The sequence below is a fragment of the Ischnura elegans genome, chromosome X, assembly GCF_921293095.1.
Source record: "Ischnura elegans chromosome X, ioIscEleg1.1, whole genome shotgun sequence".
In the NCBI taxonomy this organism is placed as follows: Eukaryota; Metazoa; Arthropoda; class Insecta; order Odonata; family Coenagrionidae; genus Ischnura; species Ischnura elegans.
In genome coordinates this window covers 70889151-70912204 of record NC_060259.1, presented here as the reverse complement: position 1 = coordinate 70912204, position 23054 = coordinate 70889151, and the positions used below count along the sequence as shown (strand labels likewise).

The 23054-nt window shown below is 36.1% G+C and overlaps 1 protein-coding gene across 7 annotated transcripts in view; it reads right to left on the bottom strand.

Moving 5' to 3' along the window:
• LOC124170532 (centrosomal protein of 290 kDa-like) overlaps positions 1–22026 on the bottom strand; it is a 156102-nt gene extending 134076 nt beyond the window's left edge. For 5 of the 7 annotated variants that reach the window (XM_046549308.1, XM_046549313.1, XM_046549314.1 and 2 more), the window contains exons 1-9: positions 21853–22026; positions 20501–20600; positions 17578–17675; positions 14583–14804; positions 13305–13384; positions 8559–8698; positions 2369–3257; positions 1958–2291; positions 1293–1430 (exon numbers count right to left, since the gene is read on the bottom strand). In XM_046549308.1, coding sequence (XP_046405264.1) covers positions 1293–1430; positions 1958–2291; positions 2369–3257; positions 8559–8698; positions 13305–13384; positions 14583–14804; positions 17578–17675; positions 20501–20600; positions 21853–21897 — 2046 coding nt within the window. In that variant the 5' untranslated portion in view covers positions 21898–22026. The remainder of the gene's footprint in view (positions 1–1292; positions 1431–1957; positions 2292–2368; positions 3258–8558; positions 8699–13304; positions 13385–14582; positions 14805–17577; positions 17676–20500; positions 20601–21852) is intronic. The other 2 variants (XM_046549312.1, XM_046549310.1) reach the window with 2 other exon arrangements.
• Between the last annotated feature and the right edge of the window lie 1028 nt (positions 22027–23054).

Here is a 23054-nt window from a genome sequence, read left to right as displayed (position 1 = left end):
TTTGTCACATTTTAAGGAAAGGAATGAACATAAAATGTTTGAAGACTTGTAAGAAGAAGATTGTATATTCTTCAAAAATTAGTTATCATATACGTATAATTTGATTACAGTCGACATATACAGTAAACTCTCGATTATACAAAGCAGGATATTATGAAATTTTCGATGATACGTAGTGAAATTGTGGTCCCGGCGAAAAGCCTAAGTAAATACATGGAGCTAATTGATAATATGAAGTTTTGAAAAAACAAAATTTTTTGAAATTACAAACACCAGGCTTGGTCCCCAGGAGCAAATGGATGTTGGAGCACGGCACCCGCACGGAGAGCCCGAAAAGAATTTACTTCAAATACTCCCCGGTACAATTCACATCTTACGTAATTTATGATACTAACTGAATCATAATGAAAATAACTAATTAAATAGATCGTAAATTCACTTGACAATATGGAGGGAACTACAAATATTAACCTAAGTAGGTTACTTTGGAAATGGGCTAAGTCCCTTGTTTTTTTTCTTTTTTTCTTGTCACTGAGCAATAGAGGGTAACATAAATGGTGGTTAGGCTGGCTGCCGTTAAAGTTTTGTAGGCGTTGCAAACAAATCTTATGCGTGGATAATAGTTGCTATTTGCTACTGACATCGAATTTCTAAGACTAAATTTATATAAAAAAATTTTCAATTGGTCATTTGATAATGCTTTTTAAAATGGACAGGAATTTCTTTAGCACTCAATCGTTGATATTTAACTCTAAAGAATGGGAAGTTTAGGGTCAAATGATACTTTAACGATTTTTCACAGCATAAAATCAATAACAACAAACATTCTTTTTTATTCTAGAGTAAATAACCACCAAAAACGTTTAAAAAAGGCCACTACAAACAAATAAAGGCAGTGGAAACAAAAGCAAACATTTTTTGCCACTTATTAAAAAGGTTTATAATTACGGAACTCAATATTACAAAGTGCCTATTTTCTGGCCCCGCTGACTTCGAATAATTTTCAATTGGTCATTTGACAACGCTTTTTAAAATGGACAGGAATTTCTTTAGCACGTTGATATTTAATTCTAAAGAATGGGAAGTTTAGGGAATGGGAAGTGCTTCGAATAATTGAGAATTTACAGTACAACTACTATTAGGAATCAATTCATATCAATAAGTTCTATCAAATTTTTTCGCATACCATCGATTTCATCACTATAATTTATAATAAGAATTGTGCATCAGGGAAAATGAAATATTTATACAAACATTCACTGATGAAATAATAATAATCACTCCATACTTACTTGAGTTTTCACATTTTGGAGGTAACATTCAGCCTCCAGTAACATCCTTGCCTGCCTCAAAACTTCATCCTTCCTCTTTAGATACACAGCGAGTTGGCAAATGTCATTTTCCACTGAGGCCCTTAGAGGTTCTATTTTCTAAAATAGACACCATCATCATAACTATCAGAAAAGTATGTGCTAATTTATGCCTCACAAAAAATTATTTATCAACATGCAGCCCTGGTTTCCTAGAACCAGTCCATTATGCACAATAGCAAGATTGCATGCCAGTTTCCTGGGAAATGTTTTTAATAAAAATCCAAAGTACCATATGTCTGAGTAGTAGCATGGATAGAAAGAAACCAATCATCATAATGGACTAGAACACAATTCACAATTAAAGAAATCTACACAAAAACGTCACAATCATGACAGCATTATGACACACTTCTTAAAGGCTTTCTCACAATGGATACAATCTAACCTCAGCATTTATTCATTTATGTAACAATGTTAGGATATCAGTAACACACTAACTGAGGATATTAGATTAAAGTAGCCCACCTGCGCAGGGAAAAAGTCAGTGAGGCTGAAATTAATGCCTATTAGAGTTTACACACAAACACTTACAAATGTATGTACTGCAAAACCCTTACCATTTTCCTTTCCTCAATTAATCTTACCTTTGGAAAAAATAAATCAGTCTTTTCTTCATTTATCTTCGTAATCACATCAAATGCTAATTGCATTTTATTCCAAAATCTATGTAGAAAAATGGGGATAAATTCTTTATTTTCTATGGAGCTGCTATCCAAATCTTTCAAAAGTTTATCTTGCTGATTTTCATCTTTATGTTGTGAATGCAAAGGAGATGTTATGAAAGGCATTTCATTATCGTCATTCTTTAATACATCAACCAGTGATCCACTTTTATAAGTGTCTGTGGTCTCCCTCCCACAAAGCAATTTTTCAAGATCCCTTTGAAGGTCCATTGCTAGTTTCTCAGCACTTCTGCATCTAAAAAAATAAATACATGAAAAGTAAAACACAGAGGTGAAAGTAATGTAACTCATCAAACAATCTGGAATATTTACCTTTTCTCAACCTTATCACAAGAATCCATGGCACTTTTTAGTTGGCACATCAACGTCTTCTCTCTATCGTACATTATTTTCAGCTGCCTCTCAATGACTGACAGGTGTCTTGCTTTAGTACCCAAATCAAGAAGAACTTCTTCAGGACTTGAGCTACCAAGCAAAAGAGCATTTACGTCCAAATCGTTTGACTTACAAGCAGACGACATATCATTCACTCCACAACCCTCATATTCTCGTATCGTATCACACTCAACAGGCATTTCCAAGTCCGCTTTGACCTCAAAAGAATAATTACTTTCAATTTTGGAGGGATACAAGGAACTATTTTTAGATGGCACATTCTGATTTTCAACTTCAGAATTAGAGGGAATATTACAAAGCGTCTCTTCTCCATCTCCTTTTCCTAACTTGGCCACAAATTTTGCATAATTTAAAGAGGAACTATTCAAGTTTACCTGCACTGCAGAACATTTTTCACCTTCAGTCCTCAACACATTGGCATCACAAGGCATGTCGTTCGACAAAGATAAATTTGGAAAACCACACGGAGAGATTTCTAAAAGCCTATTCATAATGTTCAAATCAATGAATGATTGAATAGATTTGTCTTTAGCATTTGTCTTTTCATGGTTCATATCAGTTGCACTAAAATAATTACTGCTGCTCTTGCACTCCTGCTCTAATTTGTTGCACCTGTCCTTCATTGCCTTAAGTTCAACATTAAGATCACTAATGTAAGACTTCAGCTTAATTAACTCTTCTTCTTTGTTTAGCACTTTACTCATCATAATTTCACTCTGTTCTTTGGTTGAATGTAGCTGTGCAAGTTGATCTTCATGAGCACACTTATACTTGTGGGCTTGAGATGATAATTCTCCAATGTTACCTGTTTCAAGTTAGATAAATAAACAGCAGATAAATATAAAATATTGATATAATTTTTTGTTACACAGTATGTATTATTAAAAACTAAACATTTTGCTTCTCCAAAAGTGAGACTAGACCGTGAGAATAAGATGAGATTGTTCTCAATATCTATTAGGCCACATGTACATCCATGCCTCGTATAGTTCAAGGGATGCGTTCCTTGGGGTCTTTGCACTATACGAATTTGCGTTATACGAGAGCATTTTAACATTGGGAAGATAGGGATGCATTCCTAGCAGCATAGGCGTGGCTATCGAATTTCCTCTAAACCATATATATTCCCATAAATAGCCCAAGAAAACCTTATTTATATAAATTTTATTGTTTAAAATATCTTTAAAGATAGTACACACGCATTTAGACTTTTATTCACGTTGAAAAAAAATTCGTACATGCTTTTGAAATTCCCTCCTGTCGTGCGGGGGGCTAACATCTGCCACCTCATGAGTTCGTAATGCATTGCCAGCAGTCGACGATTTTTCAAACCAGTATAAAAACAATTATTGTGTCACCCAGGCCCTTTTGTCACTCATCGAAATGACTTGCAAATGCTACTTTGAAAGCCATTTCATAGCTAGCGGAGTTTATGAATGATAAATCATTTTAATTTGAAGACCTCCGAGGCACTAGCAGCTGCGTGAAACAGTCTTTAAATGCCTTGAAACCTGACCCAGGTTTCCCTTCCCTGAAAATGAACGAACGAGATTGCATTCTTTTCCAAAACAATATCATCTCGTCAACACTAAAAACTAGTTGCAGAAGAAAGGAGCCACTTTCAATTACAGCTTGGAGTTCATCAGAAAATGTTGCAATGACTGCGCTATCAACACTTGCAGATTCACCTGATGTTGCCGCACTGAAAATACCTGCTTGCCATTTTAAATTCTGGAACCAACCGCAGCTTTCACTAAATGTCTCGGAGCGATTACTACCCTCGTCTTTTTGTACAGATTCACAATGAGCATTCCCTATGTCTTGACCGCTTGGTTGAAGTTGGTGCGGCTGAGGCCACTGATGTTCTAACTCCGTCTTTATTCAGAATAAGGCATTGTGAGTTTAAACTTCCGCTCAATATTGCTTTGACGCTCTCTATTTTCAAAGCAATTGACCTCTTTCAATTTCTCTTCTAGGTTTATGGTTTTTCTTGATAACATCTTGATTTTTCTACCCAGATTCCTATTTTTTGCCATTGTTATCTTGAAATTTACTCTGTATGTCTCTATTGAAATCACCTTCTACAGCTGCACTGTATTCCTGAGACGTAGAGGGCCTACGACTGCTGGGAGGGAATGAAGCCATTGTGTTTGAGACTCTATAGCGGACCCTTTTATGTGTTGATGCTATTCATACGCAACTCTGCCACCGCTCCACTTCTCTCCCGTGAATACCGATAACCTTGAAGGTTTTAGCATAGACTCTCTACCTGGAAGTCAATCCCCCAATAACCTATGACGGCAAAAATTATGTCTCAAACAGTATTGCTTAAAAAAACTCATTTCCACTAGCTCTATGCTTAATTAATGATATAAATTAACTATTGTCATTCTGTTAAGGAGATGACATAAATTACTTTGGTAGGCTAGCTATCTGGACCGAATGACGAGTAATGCTTTTGGCCAATGCACAGCAATGAATTTCGCTTAATATATAAACAAAAAAGCAGATTTGAGGCAATCAATACCATTAATATGCGTAAAATGATAGCAATTTCGTGTGTACTTAGAGCAAGTTCACATTTTATCATGAGAGCGTTAAAGTTTTTTAGATAAGGCTACACTGCGTTGCGATGTTTCCCCGAGGAACGAATTTGCCCTGTATCGAAATTGTGCTAATCAAAATCGCGCTATGCGAGGCATGGGTATACTGAATAGGAGATTGACACCCATTACATTTTAACACAAAAATTCACTACATCTAGAGATATATTTGGCCTTTTCATATTAAAGTGATTGGACATCAATTTTCAAAAGAATCTATAATTCAACATTTCCCTGAGCTCACCTAATTTTGTCGCACAATAGATGAGATAAATTCAATTGATACACGAGCCACGAGGAATAAAAATAATTTCAAAGCATACACCACAGAGTATAAACTTAAACAGTTTCACAATAGTATTCACAATGTCGGCAAATGTCATTCATCACTGATGGTAATGAAAACAAATTAAAATTTGACATTTGCTACAATGTTTTATGCAACCAACAATGAAAACAAATATTTGTTCATGATTATAAGCATATCATTGGAAATATCTTGAGGTCATTACTGCAAACATTAAGAAACTCAAAATTTAACATTATCGAGTAGGGATGTGAGAGTACTCGAAAATTCGAATCGATTCGAGTAGCTGGTACTAGACTCGAGCTTTTCGAGTAGCATTACGAATGTCAAGTCAAGTCGAGTAGTTCCGGTAACAGAGCCATTGAGGCCAGAAATTTCAGAGATCTGCCAACATGAGGCACTATCATGAAACTAATATAAAGATATCGTTTTTGAAGTCGATAAGGCGTTCTAATGCCTTAGCCGATGAGTTTCAACTTTAGTGTACGCAGCAGTCAACCACTATAGCACTCGACATGGGTGCTGAATACCTACCATTTTGTCAGCGGCAGCGGCCGACCTGGCAGTGCGGGCGTTGGAGTCGATTGCTGCATCGCGCATGCTTTTATACCTTACAATACATTCTTTGCTCAAACGCTGAGAGAAGACATAAAAATAGCAAGGATTTCAATGGAAAAAATGCACCTTTTAGGTTTCAGTGAACAATGCCGGTATTTTCCTGGTATTTGACTTCGAAAATGGTGTCATCTTTTAGCCTTTTTGAGCACTACATACACCCAACGTTGATTTTCGCTTATTCTTTTGCTACGTTTCATTTCCTTCTTGAACAAACAAAAAAGATTAAAAGAACGCTATGGTTCATTAAACGAAGTATGAAATTAAAATAGCTATAGCTAACTTCTATATTAGTAAAATTGGACATTGCAATATTTCTGCTGAGTTCAGTGGGAATATTGCAATGTCCAATTTTACTAATATTTAAACTTCCATCGCATCATGCCTCACATCATACAAGACTAAGTTATATTGTTTGTTTGCTTCGTCCACTTAAATTCCATGACGATTCAAGATCCATAAAAAAATATAATTTTTATAAAAATTCCCAAGGTTCCCAAATCTTTTAATTTTGGCAAGAAATTATGCACTAGTGCAGCCACATAAGTGCGTTGTGAAAGACAATTTTCTGCAGGCAGTAATACTGTAACATGGAGATGTCAAAACTTGCTGCGTGAGCATGTAGAATAATTAGTTTTTCTGCATGAGAATTTGAAAGGATCAAATGTTACATGATTCATAATATATTCTACATATAATCTTTATTAAAACTGTAGAAATGCCTTAACGGAGGGCTCTTCCCAGCATTACATACATTAATTAAATTGCTACTAGACGTAGTAGACTAAACGTGCTACTAGAGGTAAATTCATTTCAATTGTGCTCATGGGCCTGTTTAAGACACATTAATTTTCGTTCATCTCCTAATTTTGACACAATTATCATCAACGTTCCTCATTATCTTTTCCTTTTTATGTCAAGCTAAGCATTCAGAATAGAAAATTTACGAGGGAAAAATGAGACTATGTTGGATCACGCATTGCCTAGTTCAGGAATTGCCATACTCGACTCAATACGCACGAGTAGTTTTCAACTCAACTTGATACTCGACTTGAGATCAAAAAGTACTACTCGCACATCCCTATTATAGAGAAAACTCCACCTCACCCAATAGATAGATTCCTCAGCATACTCAAGCCACCGGGACAAATGTTTATATCATTGCCATGGCTGCAGAAGGGAAGCCTAAAGACACTCCTATAGACCTATAGTACCCAAAATCATTTCAGCTAGGATGGGCCGCTTCAAGTGTTTTGTCAGTTCCGATTTTGATTTGGTTCCTGGCATTGGCTCACAGTCCCAACTTGCCTATGGTTCTTAATCAAGTGTGTCATTTTCAAGTGGATGATTTTCAAACTCAATTAATGACTAGCAGGCCACCCGGCATTGCTCAGAAGGATAGCACCCAAACAAGTAGGAAACTTGGATGTCATGATCATATAGGATTTTAATGTTTCCTCTTTGATCGTGTCAAGAGGTGTTCCTACCCGGCAGGATGCCAAATCGTAGAAGTAGTATGACGTAACATAACTAAGGGTAATAAGACAACGATGCAAAAGACGTGTCATTATCTCATTACGTCGTTGGTATATTTTTGTTGGGTTATAATCAAAACTGTCTAAAAATAACACACTAAGTTACCTTATAAGTTACCGAAACCACCATATAACTCTACTTTGGGTGTGTAGTGTAAATTTTTCTCCAGTTAGTTTTCAAATTGGGTTTTGCACAATTATTCGGTGCTCTTTTTGGCTATGGGTCCAATTCCTGTTTTCAGCTGAAGAACCCTGGGAAGCACATCCTGTAGTACCAAACCAACCCACCGCTAGATTTCAGTAAAACATTAATAATCATACAAGCTTGACCATTCACTTCATAACTTTTTCATTTAACAATTGCTTCATGAAATTTGAGCTATTTCAGAAATTCAACCAGCTGTTACTATTATTTATTTTCAGCTATCCTATGAATATTTTTACTACACTTCAGGGCATCCACGCATTAAATTTCAAATATGCAATGCCAAAGGAATTTGCCATTGGCGAAACTTTGCCATACTCACAAGCTAGGTGGCTACTGACTCAATGCAGTAATGACCTATATTTGGATATTGTGTATATTGTTAACAATGAATTAAGATTAGATAGAATAAGTCACATTTCCTATCTCTATAACAATTCTTAGCTATTTTTAACAGAGAAATGTCTAAATTTGTTATTCAATGCCAAAGCAAGAAATTTACAATTTTTGGACCGCTGGGACATTATGATTTTTACACCGCTTCCTTGAGTATACCTACCACTTTTCAGGGGTCTCCACAAATCTTGCATGCTAAGTCCTAAGTTCTACACTAGTACAGGCTGATGACCGAATAGATGACTGTTCTCTGATTTCCCAAAAATTGCATGAAATATTTTACTAAGTACTAAAATATTTCCACATGTTTTACTAAATTTACAAATACCTGTGACTTAGCACAAAATTCTCCAACTTTTCAACGCTGGATTAAAGTAGACACCCTGTACATACTAGCATAAAGTTTATGAAGCACTGGGGGTCTCGAAGCATTAATTTAACTTACTTGCTAAATCTAAATCACGTTGTTTCATTAAAATATCAGCGGGAACTTGAAGATGTTCCAAGCTGTGAAGCACCTCTTCTTTAATCTGATTAATCTCTTTTAAGTGTTGGCAGTGATGATTACATTCCAATTTCTCTACCCTGAAATGAAATATACATTAACAAGTTGAAGGTGCACATTCATTTAAATGCATAAAGTAATTACTATTTATACGATCAAAATTTTGTCACCAAGCTAAAAATTAACTGATTAGTTTGATAATAAAATCAACTAAATTATTAAAATATAACTGATAAAACAAAAAAAAACAATTAGTAAGCCATTTCATCATTGCAAAAAAAATTGCAAAACTTTGAAGGATAGGACAACCAAATCCAAATAAAAAAATAACAAAAAATAAAGGTCAGAAGCTGCAACAGCTCTTCTTCATATGTGTGAAGGTGAAGACCACATTGGTTGGTACAGAGAGACAGAGTTCACAACAGGCATGGTAATATTTACTTTAGGCTGTAGTATTGCGATGCGGACGGGGAAACCACCACGTTATTACCTTGAGGAGTCACAACTGCACTACTACTCATGTAACTTGATATTTTCCTTCAAAACTAATGATTTATGGTCTGTTAGGTCTCAGAGAGGAAAAAATGTCAGAGGCATGGGCTGAGGGAGGGGGATTGTGATTTTGAGAAATCTGCGATGTACCGTATATGTCTGAATATAGTCCCCCCTTTTTTCCCAAAAATGCCTGTGGTAAAAGTAAAGGGGGGGACTATGTTCAAACGCATTTTTTTCAACTTTTCCCGAAACTGAAGCCTCAAAATTGGGGGGGGGGGGGGACTATATTCAGAGGGGGACTATATTCGGAGAAATACGGTAGTTACTTTCAATGTGGTTATCATCCTATGCCACTGAGCCATCCCCTATGGTTGTTCAATCTTGGGAAGATTCACTTAATGTGCCTGTTATATTTTGCCTTCATATTTTCCATGGCTGAAATTCTATTATGTAATCCCTGCATGAGAAGGACAAGCATTGCCATGTATTTGCGCATGCAAAGAGAGAATCGGCACTCTTTCCACTCTAATGGGATTGCACTGTATTCACTAAAGCATTAATTTAAAATTTCGGATCCAGATTCGATTTCTGTCTTGACTTTGAATTCCATATATCCAGTGAAGGGGATAATCTGCATGTATTTGGATCCGATGTATACGATCCTACCAGCCCTAATAATGACCATTAGGACTACAAACGATAGAGAGCATGATATTCCCATGGCAAATTAGAATGCTTTTTAGGGTTAATACTTGCAAGTTATCTGATCCCCAATCATATGAACGAGACTTAAATAATTCTAAATTTATAATTACAGTAGACTCCTGATTATCTGGGTGCGGGTTATCCTTGTACATTATCGGTGCATGAGATCAAACAAACGTTTTCCGCGATCTTTATAAAAATTAGTGATGGGTCGGTTCGATTCCTCGATTCTTCGATTCCTCGATTCTCGGCCAAGAATCGGAATCGAAAATGAGTACTTGTCAATGTGAAAAATCGATTCCGATTCCAGTAGTACTTCGAACCACAAATTTAAATATGACCGCGTTTCAAGCAGTCATTTGAATATTCGCGCCGCGTTATCGTAACAACAAAAAACATTATCTTCTAGGGATTTGCGAGTACTCGAAAGTTCGAGTAGAGTCGAGTAGTTGGTACTTTTATGCGCTTAAGTAGTTGGTACTCGACTCGAGCGTTTCGAGTAACATTGCAAATGTCGAGTCGAGTAAGTTACGGTTACACGGCTTTCGAGGCTAGTTGGTCCAGCAATCTGCCGACAGGAAGTGCTATCATGAAACTCATGTAGTAATACAGTTTTTAAAGCCGATAAGTCATTCCAATGTCTTAGCTTGGTAGTTTTAGCTTGCTGTACACTCTACAGTTGTCGACGTGGGCGCCGAATACCTTTACGCCAGCCGCGGCGGCCGATCGTCTTCCGACCCGGCGCACACCGCGGTGCACCGGTCCGAAATCGGAAAAAGCTGGAATCAAGTCCAAAATCACCTTTTTGGGGATAGAGGCTTGAAAATTAGCGTAAATACTCATAAATCATTACCAGATATACACTTATATGCCATTTTACCTAAATAGGACGCTTTAGTGATGATACAGTGGCCCAAACATGACCAACTTTTCAAAACCACGCGCGATCTCGTTAATCCTCGAAAATTTTTAAATTTATCCAGGTGGTGTTGCGTTGGTATGATTTTTATGGAATAAAAAACGCAATATTCCTTACACTTGGTGCTTTTTCTATACTTCTAATGACTTTTGAAGATTTTGGCTTTCATCTGTCTGGTTTTACAACGCGAAATGGTCGACTCGTTTTTCACTTGAAATTTGACATAAAGTAGAAACTATCTTTCGTTTGCGAAAAATATAACTCGGAAAATTTGAACCACAATATATAGTAGAGATTTCTAAAAAGTACTGAGCAGAAATCTTGGAAAAACACTTTTGAGAAGAAGGAAAAAAGAGCGATTTTTTAATCGCGCGTCAAGGCTGAGCTACACGCCGCGGAACTCAGTAACTGAGGCCGATTTTTCAAGTTTTAAAAAACATAAGTCTTGAAAATCGTCATTTAAAGCACGGACAATCGTCTTCATTGACTTAAAAAACTAAAATGAGGGTGTTAAAAAGGGTTATATATAGATCGACTTGACCATTTAACGCATTACTCGAGTGAAAATACTAAGGATTGGATATTTTTCTGGAACCATCCCACGCATAAGAAATATGGCTCGGGTATTGAAGTAAAGTGAAGAAATTAATTCGGCATGCTTAAGAGAGAGGAAAATGAACTGTTTCCTCGAAAGGCAACAGCCGATACCCTTTTTCCCTCTCCACCTTCGCAAAGGTGAGTCGCGCGGAAAGCAGAGTTTTCACATCACAAGGCATCTTTTAGCCTTTTTTAATACTGCGTCCGTCCAATGTGATATTCATTTGTAGCGTTTAGTTTCTTTCTTGAACTTAAAAAAGCAAGAGTTTTAAGGCTGATTAAACGACGTGAGAAGTATAGGTATTTTTGGCTCTACAAAACTAAAGCTAAGTTCTTTAGTTCATTTGCTTAGGCAACTTGAGTTCCATGAGGTTTCAAGATCCACAAAGATCGATGATATACTTCAAGTTTCCAAAATCTTGCAATTTAGGGAGGAAAGTACTTTCCCAGTCACACAATTATGTAGCAAAAGGCAATTTTCTGCAGGCAGTAATACTGTGACATGGAGACATCAAAACCTGCTGGCTGAGCATGAGCATGTTGGTTTTTCTGCTTGAGAATTTGTAAGGGCCAAATATTACACGATTCATATAAGCAGTATTTAATCTTAATTATAACTGTGAATATGACTTTACTCAGGGCTCTCCCTTGTATTTAAAAGTGGTCTTTTTCTTGGAGCCTATTTCGTCAGAATCGATGGAATCGGTACCGGTAGAATCGGAATCGAAATGTCAGAATCGGAATCGGGATCGGAATCGATAAAATTTTGGAATCGACCCATCACTAATAAAAATAAAATCGGACTCAAAAGCAGCAGGATATTTGCATTTTAATGATGGCTACACCAGGCCTATTATTTCCATTAGAATTCCCTTCGTAAAATGGAATTATTTTATTCACTTGTCAACATGGAATGTTAAAAATTTACTTGCACAGCTAGCATTGCAGATGATGATCACCGGCAGGAAAAAAAACTCTTTGATTAATTTTAGAAGATTCTTCAAAGGTTACCCAATCGTAAATTAAGAAAAATTTTATCTACGGTCATTAAATATATGTTTCATATTGCAAACATGCAATTATTGACGTGGACTTGCATGCAGTTGAATACGACCCAAGATATTGCTTTTGTTTTACCTAGGTAACATCAGTATTATATTTGTGTTATATTTTTAATGAATTAATATCAAGTTAATATCTTTTCTCATACTTCCAGTTCAATTCAAATAATTTATATTGCAGTGCAGTGGATACACTCAATATAATATTTCAATGACATAGTGGGCGTGACACTCATAATAGAACTTAATTTGAAACAACAGCTATGGTTACGGCATTATTAAGCATGCTTAGCTGACTTTAATGTAGATGGTGAAGATTTTACATTGGATGAAAGAAAAAGTCTACTTCTCGTTCCATCGCCTTCCACAGATTTTGTCTGCAGAAACAAACGCGACACCTTATTTCACATAACTTCTGCAAAATTTGCAGGAACATTGAACATAGACCAATGGAAGCATTGGAGGTAAGTTATAACCGCAATACAGTTTTATGAGTAATCATTTGAATTTTTAGCAAAAAATACTAAAATGATAAAATCATCACATAAATGCACTAGGTACAGAGAAAAGTGTGACTTAGTCGATTGTCCATAGGGATAATGGTTGACAAAGTAATGCTTTGTATGATCTTGATTCAGTACGTTGCCTATAATTTGAATGGTTATTTTGCTGTAAAGGTAAGAAAAATAAGTGATGCAAAAAACATTGCTTTCCATCTGGATTTATGCTTCTGTTTCTCGGATAGAAATATCTCCATCCCCACACAAATCCTGTTCCTATATCGGTGTTGACAATTGCTACAGTGAGTGTTTATTTGAGCACCGTGGGGTCTCGTTTTATCGAGGTTGCATTCTACCTAGTTAGGGTGTCGACAATGACTTTAAAAATCAAACACGAATATCATCTTACCCATTTTCTGAACTTGTCTCACTTCTTTCAGGGAAGGAATGGAAAGCAGATGACTCGCATATCTCAGTTAAGCTCCGATCCTAGAAAAGACACATAACATTTTTTAAATCCTTTCAAACTCATTTCAATCAATGTGGTGACAAGAAAAATAACTTACTCTCTCCTTCAATTATGTCTCTACCAAAAGAGACTTAATGGAAGGAGAAGATGAATATTTTCTGCCAGAATTTACTCAGAATTAGTCTTTTACTGGAAATGCTAAAATAACTCAATTTACCAGGATTTAAATTGAAGCCTTCATTTCCAGCAACTACAGTAAAATCTCCATATAATGCATCAGTACAGGACTGGGAAAACGACTCTTCATTGTGAGGGAGTTCAGCATACTGAGGTGATTTGTGGGTTGCATCGTAGCAGGTAGGGGAAAAAGGGTTGATTGAAGATGAGAGCCACAAATATAGCAGCTATAGTTGACTCCCATAAGGACTTTTTTTGAAGGGACAAGAAATTCTATCCATGGTAACTAATCCATCATGTATACAACCCCTTGCTTTGCTGAAAGAGTCACTCACTGATTAACACTAATTCCTGACCACTTCGAGAAACGTTGGACTCGTGAAATTATGGATAATGACCCCCTATTCTATTGCAATTGAGGAATTCTGCGTAAATAGTTAATTGATGTCAACAAAAAGATGCATAAAGGCTACAACCAATGAATACCATGGTCACTGCCAGGTCGAGTCAAGTATCAAAGTATGTAAGAACAGGATATGTACCTCCGAGCATTAGCAAGTTCATTTGAAGAATTTGATATTTTTACAATGCTCACAAAAATAATGAATGCCATTAGGTTCACTGTACTACAGTTTCCACTCCATAATAGAGCAGAAAATTAAGGCCAATAATTTTTGCTTATAAACAACAAATTTGCCAATTATAACGAATAGTAGGTATATGTTGCGACATCACCATTGTGTGGCATAAATTTTGTACATAACACTCAGAACCAGAAATTTCCCACATATCCTCAGTATTTTCATTCCTTCCAATGAAATCACTCCCTTAACCAGCATTGACGAGCTGGGAAGATTTAATTGAGCAAATACCAAGAAATAAGACTACCAATAAAACTTGAGTTCTTTGAAAATAATACATCAGGTACTAAAAATTAAATAATTCAGTGGACCTGCTCATCGTCAATTAATATGCATCCAATTTTCATATACATGGATAACTCAACTAATACAGAAAGACCAAATTAATAATTAAATTCACCTGCTCATCTAAGTTGTCACCATCTTCATCTTTTACCTGGTATATGTTGGACAAAAATTCAGTAGCTGAACTAACTCTGGTCTTCAAGGCTTCAACACATTCCTCAGCTGACTGCCCTTCCTCATTCGCTCTCTGCACAGTGTTCAAAACTCCACTTAGAGTTTCTCTAAGCTGAATTATGGCACTATCCCGATGCTTTAACTCCTGATCAAATTCTCCAATCTAAACAGAGTACATAATAGTGTCACACAAACATCAACACAGACGTTAAGCACACTAAAGCTTGGAAACAAAGGAAAGCATAAAAAATAATGTGGACAATTTGGTGAAAAAATATAATTTTTAAAGTTAAATATTACTTATTCTGGAAAATTTTCATTTCGTAAATGAATTTTAATAAAGCAATCACATTCAAAACATAAAAAGCAATGGTTTTTGACAGTGCTTTGGAAACAACAACATCAATGGTTCCCCACTTTGCTCACCTTAAGCTGACATTTTGTAAATTAGTTAGTTTGTAATTATGGGAAAACAGTCATAATTACCATGTGGGTTTTGATAACAAAAAAAAACAGGGAAAACCATCAAGCATAGTACAGGCAGTCATAATTTGAGGCAAATTATATGTACGATGTCAAATGAGGAAAATAATATGCATGATGGACAATATTTCAAATACAGTACACTCCCAATTATCCAGGCTAATCACGGGAAAAGGCGGCACGAATAATCAAAAAACACAGATAATCCAAACTTTACTCTTATTTCCTATAATTTTCATAATTAAAAAAAATCAAACAATCTATTATTACTTACGCTCATTGGCTATTATGTATTTTATATTATTTTCCGGAATCGTTAAGAGCTTTTTCTTCCTGATCGCAATCTTATTTGCTGTGATAACCTGATTGTACTCATATTCCTACTGCTACATATAATACCTGGTTTCCTAAAACTACGCACCCATGGCTGCGAGGTCATGGATTCAGGAAAGTGGGTTGCACGAATGCTTCGAAACCACTGCACAACGTCGGAAACTACACTAACCGGCACCATGCAGAGTAATCGCGTCTCGCACAAGTTGCCTGGGATGCAACTGCTGCAGGATGCGGATCCGTAATCACTTCGCCCGATCTTGCACCGCGATATTTGGAAAAGAGGAGCACGGAACTCCCGTGAAGAAAACGGGCGCGCAATTACGCCACCGTGCCGTAGCAGTTTTATGAAATTAGGACTTAAGGCAAATTATCTAAGTAGGCGAGTGCCTGGCTATGACTCATGCTATCCCTACTTCCACTTCCCCTACTGCTTTCACTTTTACTATTCCCTTGCTCTCCAGTTTCGCCTTGAATGTTCACCATGTAAAAATGCCCGAGAACAACGAAATCTCCAGTTCCCTTAGGCCGTATTCAACCGCATGCGAGGCCATAGCAATAATTGCACATTTGCAATATGAAATATGGGCAATTCCATTAGTGACGGAATTACCTTTAGAGAAAATTATGCAATAGGATATTTCGATTGATTTGTAAAATACAAAAAAATTGTAAAACTTTTAACTGTGCATGATCAAAAAACATTGATGAAGGTGATTTTCATGTACATAAACAAAATTAATTATCGAAATACCTTGTAAACAAGCCCATAATAAAAATGTGACGGAATTACTGTGAGGTCAGCCTCCTAAGTGGAATGATTTTAAACATCTTCAAAGCTCTGTGAATTGAAGTATAGTTTGAAAACTTTTAGCAAGGCTGTGAATAATATTTCAAACATTGATTTCTTGAAATTCAATAAATTAGCTGTTGATTTATAAAGATAAAATATTTCCAGCCTAAATTTTAATTTGTGAGAAAAAGTTGACATTTTCATGGAAATGCCCATCTACAATTAAAGATCGTAAGTAACATTTCTCTGTAACCATTGAAGAATCTTCTAAAATTAATCAAGAGAAATTTCCCACCACTGATAGTCATCTACAATGCTAGAGCAGATGTCCAAGCAAACTTGAAACATTCCTTGTAAGAAAGTCGATAAAATAATTACACTCTCAGAATGGAATTCTAATGGGAATAATTAGCCCGGTGCAGCATTGTATTTTTTTTAATGCAAATATTTTGGTACTTCTGCTTCCGATTTTATTTTTTTAATAAATATCACAGAAAAATTCAAAGGATCATGAACTCATGCACGGATAATCCACAACCCGGATAAACGGGAGTCTGCTGTATTAAAAAAATAATAATAAACAGATAACTGTGGTATTCTTCATAAACAAAACTTGCATTTTTGATTAATCTAATGCTCAAAAGATTTATTTAATTTGAGCACTGAAATTTTGCAATCCTTTTAAGTAAGAACAATATAGCATGGATAATCAACAAATCAGATTGTTAGAATAATAGAGAATGAACTCTAAAGCAGGCTTACAATTCTCAATATTGCCCACCACAGCATTAAATACTTCAAATAGCATAGTGTTATTCCACTGATGAATTGTAATTAGTATACCAAACAATATTCAACTAATATAATTCATGTAAAAGAATCCATAGATCTATGGAAATACTTTTTTACCACTATTTTACAATTGGTACTGCAAATGGTACCAGGGTTACCTAAAGGATTTTACTTACTGCAATGAATTTATTCAAATGATTTTAATGAGAATTTAGCACTTAGATAGTATTTCATCTAAAACAATATTAGACAATAACTTATACCCATCAAATGTCAAATCAGAATCAAATTTATGCAAATAAAGTGGTATTTATCCCAACTGTTGATGGACGCTAATTCAAATTAGTCAACTACCAGTCAATAAAATGACATTTTCACACTGAATTTCATCCTAATTTTAACCATAAAAAAACTCATTCCATAGAAAATACCCATTTCAGAAAAATGCATGGTGAAATGGAGGTATGAATAAAAGTCTTTCATTCCAATATTAATGTGATATAACATTTAAAATAATAGATGATAATGTTGTTACCCTTTTATTGCATTGATGAATATATAGTTTCAGGGCAGCAACTGTTTTCACATTCCCAGCAGTCACACAAAGTTCTTCATACTCTCGTGTATATTCTTCTGGAAAAAAGGAATAAAAGATGAAGTCGAATGTGAAGATGTAGGATTAAGCATGCTGTTTTTGGGGGTTCACTCCTTTCCGCAAAGCCTTGGTGATATTCACACTAAAAGGCTAAACACAACAGGCAGATAGCACGAATCTTTGCCAAGAGATGGAACTACCATCGCGAGAACCTCAGCGCTATAGAATAGTAACTACATCCCACATTTCCCAAATTCCACTATCCCCCAACCATCAGTCCTCAGTCCACTCCTTTAACGTTTCCCTTGAGTCGAGTAAAATTTTCAAGTTACCTGAGAACAATGGGAAGTGGTTGTGTTTGAATAGCTTCCCCCTATCCTGGCCAGCTCCCCTCTTTTCATGCAACCTGCCTTCCTGGTCCCCAATAGGGTAGTTTCCTTCATCAAAGAAAACGAAAGGCATTGATTGCGATTCGTTACCCACCATTAGTGTATTCATAATACAAAAATTATTTGGTTTTTGAAATACCGGTTTAGACGAATGGCAAGGGTCAAATTTTATCCTCATTTGAAAAAGGCCAGATTGGCGCCCATGCGATTCCACTCCACGTGACGTCACAGGGACCTAGTTTCTACACGAGAGGATAGGAGTTATACATCGTCTGAGGTTACCAATGCATGCATGAGGCACAGAGCTCAGGGAAACATGTCTTAATAATCACCTACTAAAACTGGCTAAGGTCGGAAAGTTTTATTCGTTTGATAAGGTATTAATAAACCTTTTTTAAGCCAAGCGCTACCATTCAGCAAGGTACTCAGCTACCCGCTGGCAGCCTGCGACGTATCAGCGCTAAGCCTCGCCTCAAGGTAACCTCACCGGGCGGAAGGTGGAACCAGAAATACGACGTACGGAGATATTTCCCATCATTCATACTTGAGCGTCGCGTTTTCGCGCGCTTGAAAATTTTCACTTTTCATTTAATCGCGAAAAATAGATATTGTCATTTAAAAATCTAAAAGCGTGAAATACGTACTCCAGGAGTAATAATCTTTCGATTAAGGCAATAAAAAAATAATAGGAAACCACCCTATTTTAGAAACACCCTGATAGCATGAGTCACATATGTTCCTTGTTCTTTTGTGACAACCAATAACTTTCCGCGATAAGTGTTTTACCTCTGTATGATTTCAAGAATAGGAATGTACACCAAATATAAAAAAGAATGAGTGCAAATATGACATATTTTTGACATAATTTAACATTGATAATCATGGTTCCGTCACTTAATTATCAACGAATCACAAGTATTCTAGCCAACATATATTAGACTGCACCTAAAAAGCGATGAGAAGTTTTTCTCACAACAGTATAATTTTGCTTCAATTAGCATAATAGTATTAATACAATTTCCACTGATATGTCCAATGAAGAAAGTAATAAGGATTACACACAATAATTAGAAAAGTCGGTATGTGCATGTTACGTTGTATTTTACACGTTAGTACACATATAATTATGCATCTTATATTTTCAATTTTCTTCCATGCATGACAGTTTAGAAATTGACACATGGTAAATTTAAAAAAAGTTGTTACTCAATCTATTAAAAATAAGACATTTTTTGCAATATATGGTACTCCATCAACAGAACTTGAAAAACATGGTAGAATCATAAAAATGCAGGCCTGTGTTATTCGTATTACACCCAAACAAGACTAGAAACTCAAACAGCACAAATCACTTAGCTCGCACGTTTCTGCCTAGAAAAAGACCTCACGATCTTACACGCTCCTCCCTTGCTCCCGTCCATATTTCTCCAGTGCCTCACTGCTAGGAAGGCAGAGTTCCCAAACACCCAGAGAACACTCTTCATCCTTACCACGGCCCCTACCATCCTATGCTTTCGCAGGCCCCCCTTTCTCTCGCTGAGCGGATGAGTCATTCTAGTTTCTCCAACTTGCCACTGGCGATGCCCTCTAACAAGTCCTGTTTTTGTGATTATTATTATTTGATTTACTACTTTACACTTGCATATTTCTTGGTTATAAAAGTTCCATTCAACTAGACTTCTTTTGTTGCTACTATCTTTTTCCAAAAACAATATATTTAATTAATTGCAACACGAGTGTGATGTGCCTGCTCCCAGCGAGCTTCCCCCGCTCTTTTCAATGCAGGTCCACAGAGGGATAGGCACGTTTCTAATTTTAAAATGTAGAAAAAAAAGGCAGGGTCTTATGTACAAATTTAATTAGAATATTCATGTACAAATTGAGGTCAGAGGACCTCATTAAACACAACATTGGAAGTAATTACGCTATCCTCTGTTAATACTTGTTTAGCGTTTTCCTTAATATTTACAAAAATATTTTGAAAAGATCTTACCCTAGAGAATGCTACATAAAGCTGGACATGAGAGAATACAGGGTCAGGCAGGAATAAGTCAGCTCTTAGCAAATTCTGACCCTGAGCCTTGTTAATAGTCATCACATAGGAAACCTTAATGGAAAATTGTCTGCAAGTCAAATTAAAAGGCATTAACTTTTAATTTGACTCGCAGATTTGACTGACAAGACGTTAACTGTATTCTTGGGATGAGGACAATCTTGCCGGAATGCATTTTTTTTATCGAATATTTTTTTAAAACCAATTTTAGGAAACAATAGCAATATTTAGGAAGTAAGATATGCCCTCGCATGTTCTCTGATAAATTCTGTGCATTTTGGTACCTCATTTGTAGAGTTTGGTTGCGTATAAGTTGAGAAAAAGGTATCTATACAGTAGAAATAATATTTGCAACATATGAAACTTACAACTTGTGGTACCTATAATGGCACCTAAAATTATTAATACCAGGGATAATTACCATCATCATCCGACAGCCCTCTGGCTAAGGAAAACTCAGGGTCAGCCATGTCCATCATGTTCTCATCTGCCACAATTTCTGCTCCTTGACTTTGGCCTTCCTACATGGGTAAATTCATAAAAACAACTATGATTACTAAATGTGATGGATTGAAAGGCAGATGAAAAATGATTACAGTATCAAAAAGATAATTATGAAAACTGGTTGACTATATCAAATCTTTTTGGCTGTACTAAATCTTTTTTTTTTACTACATCAAAACATTTGTCACATAGAAATTAACAAACACAGCTTTTTTTAGAAAATTTAATAGTTCAAGACAAAATAAATGAAATTACAACAAATTACAATAAATAAATACATAGCTCGGAGTGCATGAAATTCCATGCAACGCATTCGTTGAAGATGAATAGCAAATCTTCAATTTGGCAATAATGGAAGTAAAACAAGAGGTAAGAAATAAAGAATGTTTGAGGGAAGAAGAATAAGTATATATTTCTAGCAAACATTTAAAATTCATACATCTAAACAAAAGTTCTAATGACAGAAAATTTTAAATAGTAAATTTGGGAGAAATTTTTTATCGCTGCTTTTAATTACATGTTCGAAATTATGGCAGACAATAGAAGCATCAGATAATTCTAAAAACTTTCACAGCAAAGTTTTACCTACGTGTAATTTGCAGTAAACAAATAAACCTAGGCTATTGCAATCTTATATAATCTTCATACTACACAAAAATCACTCTGAATTATTGACTACTCGAAGCAGAGAAGAGTGAGAAAATATGATAAGTGAGCATATAGGTACTTGCAGAAAAATATGGGTGGTGATGCTCAAAAAATGCAAGGCACCAAAATATGAAACCACGGAACCTAGGACTTCATCCGTGGGGAGACAACTATTGACAGAAAAGTTATGACGAAAAATTATAATAAAAAACGATCCCTTTCAGGAATATCGTTATATCCATTGAAAGAGAAACGTCACTTGCGAGAGAGTAGGCATTTAAACGAATACAACACAGAAAGCCAACGAAATATTGACAAATTTCTTGATCTTGCCTCATAGACAAATACAAGACTTTGGCAGACCTTATTGCATAAAACTAGTACTTATTGTAAAGAGCCATGAATCTATAGGTCTAAGACTCCAAATGCACAGCTAAATTCATGTTTACTTCCACATTTTGAATCCTGCATATGTCATAAATCTCTCAACAATCATAGCGACAGTCAAAGACAGAAGCAAAATCAAAGACAATTCTCATCAATAACTTCAAAAATGCATGTTTCGAGGTGATTAAAGCCGTCAAAGAGACTTAAATGCAAAGCCACTCAACATTCACTCACGATTTTTCCTCCCGCCTCAGTGCAATCCCGTCTTGAACTTTCCATTTTAGACCAATTTTAATGTTTATTACCATTAATGCCGTCAGGTAGCTATGTCCCATTCCGACATAAAATTAAAACATAATTGGGGACTACACTCCTGTGAATTGAAGTGTTGTTTACCAACGACATTTTTCAAAGTCGCCAAATATTCCAAATATACAATGAAAAACGAAAATACTATCTCTGCTACGATTTTAGCGCCGCTTTGGACGGCCGGAGAACTACAAACGGTAGGAGGCTTGGCTTTTCGTTTCACCAATCATGAAGTAGTGGGACTTTTAAACGAGGAATGAAAACAGAAGCCACAATGAAGGAAGAATTGGTGCTCTCCCAGTGAATGAAACGATTAATGTTTTCTAGTGTTCTTATCTGGGTGTGAGGTTCCCACAAGTCCGGCCTAGAAACCTTTCATCCGGCAGGAAACCCAAGAAAACTTTAGTTTGTGGCAAAAATGTTCAGTTGTGAGTCTGACAACTTGTATAGGAGGGACATAAAAATTCCCAAGAAACGATGAAGGTAATGATAACGACGTGACTGGTAATTGATAGAGCAAGGGTTTTAATTAAATGGTAAGGGCGTACCCAGGATCATAACTAGGGGGTGCAAGCCATGGGATTAATGAGATTATTTTCTTGATAAAATAGTTTTATTTTAATTACATATCTTATACTAATATATATCATTTTTCGTCGGGTTAAATAAAATTTGTTGAATACTTTCGTTTCAATTCAGTACAGATTTTGCTCAAAGGATACTGTGATTTTCGCCTCTAGGGGGAGCAGCTGCCCCTCGCTGGGTACGCCCATGTTAAGCAGTCCTGTCAAATGAGATTTGTACCGTCACTTTATCCCTGCAGTTTATAACATCATTTTCCCAAAACTTAGAAGTGTGCCCTTCTTATTATTTGTTGTGGGAGCATAGTAGCTTTTGGCTACTGTCCAATGAATTCCATCATCAAAACCGGGTGAAGCCTTCAGGAGTCCCAGGAAAATCCTTCAGCAGGAGGTGGTCCACAAAAAGGTACTTGCACCTCTTCTCTGGATTTTTTAAATTCTCTCAGTTAGGGTCTGGAGTACCACAACCCCTGAATAGCAGGTGATCAAATTCTTTTTAAAAAATCTATATAAGCTGGCTAAGAGGAGGAGTGGGGTGCTGAGGAG